The 6,253-nt window shown below is 39.0% G+C and overlaps 1 protein-coding gene across 5 annotated transcripts in view; it reads left to right on the top strand.

The window, feature by feature from the left end:
- The window catches only part of YPEL1 (yippee like 1), a 29,401-nt gene that overhangs the window by 15,730 nt on the left and 7,418 nt on the right, over positions 1-6,253 (top strand). For all 5 annotated transcript variants that reach the window (XR_003093549.1, XR_003093550.1, XR_003093551.1 and 2 more), the window contains exon 2: positions 2,566-2,609. Coding sequence is in view for 2 of the 5 variants with exons in the window: in XM_025201510.1 (XP_025057295.1) it covers positions 2,566-2,609 (44 nt within the window). In the remaining 3 variants the exon portion in view is untranslated. The remainder of the gene's footprint in view (positions 1-2,565; positions 2,610-6,253) is intronic.

The raw sequence follows: 6,253 nt of genomic DNA on the forward strand, positions 1-6,253 counted from the left end.
TTGATCAATTAATGTTAAAATATCCTCAAACTTTTGTAAAGAGGTTATTTGAGAAATTCTTTACAATATATGCTCTTGGTTTTGGGACACTCTTGAGAAATATGGAAGGTGTCTGAGAAATATGGAAGGTGTCTTTTTAGTAATCCTAAAAAGTGGTTACTTGCATTGTACTGAGACAAGTGCCTTGTGTTGGGTTGCTGTGAAATATTTATTTAAAAAAATAAAAAATGGAAGTCCTACCTAACATGATGCATTTAAAAAAGCTGTTAAGTTGCATTGTTTTTATTGCATCCAGTCTTTTATATAGGCTGTCATGCTCATTCACTAGTTAGTAATACAGCATAGCACCTCTTTTTCACTCAAATGCGCATGTAGTCTACTACCACATACATCAAAAGGAGGTAGTGAAGACTTAGCTATAAGATGCACTTTATTTAAAAATATTATTGAAAAGGCTGTAAAAGAAAACTGAAAAGTTGTGACAATCTGTAGAAATGCTATATATAGCTAATATACCAAAGGTTTAAAAGTTATTTTTACAGCCATAATTTCCTAATGTAATTTTTTTTTTTTTAATGTCCTGTAAGATGAGTATGTTAAGGGGAACAGTTTGGTGAGTAGTCTGACAAATTTCACTAGTGCAGACAAGGCCCAAGTGGCAGAATGCTTTTTTGTCATATTTGCATATGGTTCCTGTGTCGACTCTCTGACTGCCTCTACCTAGGAATGGCTGGGGAGGCAAACAGGTCTAGAGGTTTCTCTAACATACTTAGGCTTTTTTTGTTAAAATTTACCATTGCCATCAGAGAGGCATTTCATTTGAATCCAGTGTTGTACATGGCCCTAATATAGCCCAGCTTTGGGATCCTAACTAAAATCGTGATTTGGTCCTCTTCATAGAACAGGTAGATAGCTTGACTAACTGGCAACTTGTGCATTACTTTTAATATTGGTGGGTGGGGGAAGAGATGGAGAGGAAAATAGCAAGAAACTGAATTATGTTTTCAGAATATTAGCTTTATATAGTGCATCTTTTATTGTCTGGTGTAAGAAAAGTTTTTGTAATGGTATACATTTTTCGCACAGCCTTCATAGAACTTTATCCAGTTGCTGTGATTCGGGTCCCTTGTGCCCTTTAGGTTTCTTTTGGTTTGAGTAACTGCAGCGCTCTCTTCTTGGTGCTTCTGAACACTTAAATACATGTTTTTTTCTCTTGCTTCTTCACACACATGGAACATTTTGGCTCTGATTCTGCCGAATTTTCCCCTACCCAAGTTTGTACATCTTGGCCTCTCTCCTTACTTCCTCCTCCCCCAATCTTTCAGGTTATGAGTTTTTTGGGGGGTTTGTTTGTTTGTTTTTAAGACCCAGACCTAATACCTGTGTCCTCTTGGGTGATTTTCCAATCTTTGAACTGCAGCCTTGGGAGAGAAGTTGGAGAGAACATATTTAATGTAATCTGGGGCTACCCCACCTTGCCAGAGTGCTTCCATTTGAATGGGCACCAACAAGATGCAACAAACTTCTGTTGTCCTTGCTTGATCTAGGAAATGAGTGAAAACAGGTGATACAGGACTGACCACATGTGGCTGATTCCACACATACCAAGGCATTTTATAAAACAGCTGTATCACAAACTCAACCAGAATTTCAGAAAACCAATTTTACAACATGTAATAGTCTTAAACTTTTTAAAGACCCAATTACTTATAAGTAATTTTTTCCTTCTCCCTGTCAACAGCAAATGGAAATGGTCTCAGAAAACACTAACTTTTTTCAGTCGCATTCTTCACAAGTTTCTTCCATCCTGACCTGTTTTCCTTCAGCCAGTTTCAAACAATGGAAAATAGTGCAGTGGGATCTAAAAGGGACTCCTACAGCTCAAACAGAAGCATTTTATTTTCAGTTGAACAGAAATGTACCAAATGCAGTGGTCATCTTTCATTCATTAATTTTTTTCTAATTTCAACTTTGTTGGCAGCCTTATTCATTTAACTTGCCTATATTACAGGAACATTTCTGTCTTGTAATGAAATCACAGCATTACATATTCAATACAGAGCAAAAACACCTTGAGTTGTTTCTACATTGCAGTCTATATGGTTTGCAGTCGTGTCTCAAACGGCCTTGTACATTCACACCCACCATGCTGTCATATGTGTCTGTCTCCGTATCACAAGAAAATGGACTGCTATCTGCTACTGCATCACTGAAGACATGTCTACAGAGTAGCTCCAGAAGTATGCAAGACCAGAGCAATGCATCTTGGGCAATCTGTGTAAGCTGTGAGGAATATGGATGAGACACTGTTACCTGTCTATGATACAAAAAAGCATGTTGTACCACTTGAGGAAATGCAGCCACATGGTGTTTGAGCACAAATCCAACTAAGAGGCAACCCTGTTACCAGTTGATTTACAGATGTGGCTAAAAGTTTGTGTGGATGGGACCTTATTGAAAAGTGACTTTATATAAACTTTCATTTCTAGTATTCCTTTCTTGACACACTCATACTTGGATATGCTATGTCTCCTAAAATTGCTTTTTCTTTTCTTTTCTATGCAGTCTTTTCAGGGAAGCCAGGGACGAGCCTACCTCTTCAATTCTGTGTAAGTATAACTATAATTATACATGCAATTTCTATGAATTCTCTCTCTCTCTCTCTCTCTCTCTCTCTCTCTCTGGTATGGGCTGCAAATGGGCAAGGTACTCCACAGTCATAGCTGATGCAACTTACTCCAGTCTTTTAGATTTTGTCTTCTATTCACCAACAGAACCTATTGATAGGTGTTTTGGGGATAACTATGGCTCTTATAAGGGAACATTATGACTGCATAGCTTAAGGTAAACTAAATTTCTTTTACAAAAATTTAAGCAGAAGGCCAGGCAGAGGTGCATCTTAAACAGACTAATTCAGATATGCATAAACGTTCATAAACAGCAGCTTACTTCACAGCAGATGCCATGAAAGAAACTGCAGAGAGCAGGCATTTGAAATCACTGCATTAGATGCAAAAGATAAGGGAAAGGAGAAGGAACAATGCTGAGGGGGGAAAGGTGGGTTGGAGAGAGGGGGGAAAAACCCAACAGCCAGTAAACCCATAGGAACATACAAATTATAAAAAGCTAATCTAGGTATTGGGATAAATCGTAGTCTCTGTTTACTTAACACAGTCCAGTCTGTGGATGTTTTCTTGTTCTGCAGCTTCTAATTCAAGTTTTTAAAGTTTTTTTTGTTTTTTTGTTTGTTTGTTTGTTTTGTTTTGTTTTTTGTTTAGTTTAAGAATGGCTACTCTGAGGGCAGTGATGGAATAGCCAGTGATGTTAGTGCTCTGCTGCATGCTTTTATGCAGTTCTGGATTTAATTTCAGAATGGTGTCTATTCATTCTTTCATGAAGGGATCACCCACCCCATCTGTCCATTATAAACAGTAGAGAGGTATTGTAAACAGGTGATCGCTGATATGATGTTGGTAGGGGAGTAGGTAAATGAACCCTAGATGCTACAAGCAGTGTTGTTTGGTCCAGTGATAATGTGTTTTGTGTTGATGAGGCGGCATAACTGATATCTGGGCTTGTTGCAAGGCCTGGTGCCTCGAAGAATATAGAAGCTAGGTAGTCTGTTGCTGAAGAAACAATGAGGTGGGGCAGGGGTTGTTGCCTGTAGGTCAGGACAGGCTTGTCCCCTAAGCCTGCCTTGAGATTAATGTAGGTAAGCCTGTCATTTGTTGAAAGATTTTTGGTTTTACAAGGGTCAGTTGGAGTAATGCCTCCTATTTTTCCACCCCCCCAGCTGAGTATTACTGAAAAATATTAAACTTGCACAGAAAATGTATACATCATTGCTAAACACACAGCTATTTTGACTTTGTCTCTTTCTCTGCCAATGGCCTTTATCCACTGGTGAACAAGGGCATGTATCTTGACACTGAAAAGTCCTTGCTTTTGTTGCATAGCCACTGTCACATAGCCTTCATTTGCTGCCATACTCCCAAAAATCTGGCCTTCAGTCCATTCTTCATCCTCTGGGCTGTATGGAGGATAATGCATCTCAGTCCATCCAAATGCTGAAGTTGTTTGTTGTGCATAAGATGGTGAGTGAGCCAAGCATTGTCATGCAGAAGCAGTACTTAAGTATTCAGCTTTTCATTTTCTTCAGGGCTTGGATGTTAGACCTCTGAATTTTACTCTTTGCCACTTTAGGCAAGAAGTCAAGAAGAACAACCCTCCTATGCCCATGGCTCGCTTAGGAGATTTTAAAAAAATAGGAGTCACTACTTTCTGACTGATCCTTGTATTTTAGACTTCTAATGGTACACATCTAATTCCAACTCAGTTTAGGCAAATGAAGCTACACAGGGTTATTCCAGGAAATGTTGTGAAACTGGAAAGGAAAGTAAATTACTCTGTTGGCAACAACACTAGTCCAGAGGAAGAATCTTTAGCATGACCATTGCGTTCATATTTTCTCAGGTTAATTTTTAGTAAGTAGAAAGTTTTAATGCCCTTGAGCAAGCTACAAGAAGTCATACTTATCCTCTGGAACTGTAGTGTTTTCAGTAACTCCATATCACTGGGATCCTATTCATGCATTTGCCTCTTGTAAGCTGTAGTGAACTTGTTGGTTTTGTACGTCTACCCAGCTGATCTTGCTCGAAGCAGTCCATAAATGGAATTATAAATCAGGTGTACCAGTTTTGTTCTTATAGGCTAGTATAATTAAGATGAGATTAAAGGATCCAACTATCGTTTTCTAAAATTCTCTCTATTTTGCATATAGTTGTTGTTATATGAAGAATTGGTGCTCATTTTGTAGTAAAAGTGCTACAGCTTTAGGTAGTTGAACAAGGCAAAAATGGCAAGAATCTGTTCTTGTGTAACCATATCAGTTAAATTATGTTGCCAGGTTTTCCTAGGTTTATTACATACATTTTTGTCCAGTCTAAACCCTGTTTTGGAACATACTCAGTGGTTTAGTGCAATGGTTTTCAACCTCGTTGGACCCAAGCTAGACTAAGGAAAAATGGAAGTTCTTAGCTTTGACTAATTTCTTGACTGGAAAAATACTAGAGCAGTTCTTCTCTTGCAATGAACTCAATCTATAACAGATTAAAATATTTTTTGGCACCGTGGATCCAATTTGAAATCTCTGGGTTTATCTTGTGAAGCACGTGCGAGTGCTGGCGCACAACATTGTTTGGCACCCTTAATACTACTTCATGGCACTATGGTTGAGAATCACTAGGTTAATATATACTAAATAGTCCAACTTTTTTCTTTTAATATGCACTGTGTGTGAGTCTAGTAACATATGGTTGTTTTCGTCAGTCCAAAGTGATTGGTAATGTTGGCTAATTATCCATATTCAATAGTTAGCCATATTTTTAACTTAGGAGATTGTCATAGTTTCATAGTTGGTAGGGTCAGAAGGGACCTAAGCAGATCATCAAGTCTGCCCCCCTGCCACGGGCAGGAAAGGATGCTGGGGTCAAATGACCTCAGCTAGGTGAATGTCTAGCCTCCTTTTGAAGACCCCCAGGGTAGGAGCAGGTACCACTTCCGTTGGAAGTTGGTTCCAGCTCCTAGCCACCCTGACTAAAGTAGTGCCTCCTGATGTCTAGCCTGAATCTACTCTTGGTCAATTTATGACCGTTGTTCCTTGTTACTCCCGTTAGTGCTCCGGGGAACAGGGACTCTCCCATTGCCTGCTGGTCCCCCTTCGCAAGTTTATAGGCAAGTCCATGTCATTCATGGATAAATAACATTTGTCTTACTATTTTGTGCATGTTATGTTAAGGCACAAAAAGAATGATTCTTGATACTTTTAAAGAAGAAATACTACCATACATTGCAATAATACAGCTAAATCCTTAAGGTACAATTCCTACAGGTTCGTACTATTTGTTTCTGCTGCTAACTTGGAGCACTGAACTTGGATAGTCTGCCAAGTGCTTACCACATGGCAGTGTGGCCTGCATAAGAGTCTGCTATGCATTTAGAAAATGCTGTATAGTACGCTAGAAACTCAGCCCTGAAAAGTGTATGGATTCTTATTCCTTGTCCCCATGAAGACAAAGGAAATTCAGCAAATAGCTGTGCTGAATCATTGAGGTACAACTTTTTGAGGAGCCTTTTTGCTCATGTGCTCCATCTGAGTGGAAAAGCAGCACTCTGAAGTAAAAGATGCAGCTGAATGGCTAATCCTTAATTCAGTAATCTGCTGTGAATTAAGGAGACTGTGGAAACCCCCCCC

Source organism: Alligator sinensis, unplaced genomic scaffold, assembly GCF_000455745.1.
Source record: "Alligator sinensis unplaced genomic scaffold, ASM45574v1 scaffold570_1, whole genome shotgun sequence".
In the NCBI taxonomy this organism is placed as follows: Eukaryota; Metazoa; Chordata; order Crocodylia; family Alligatoridae; genus Alligator; species Alligator sinensis.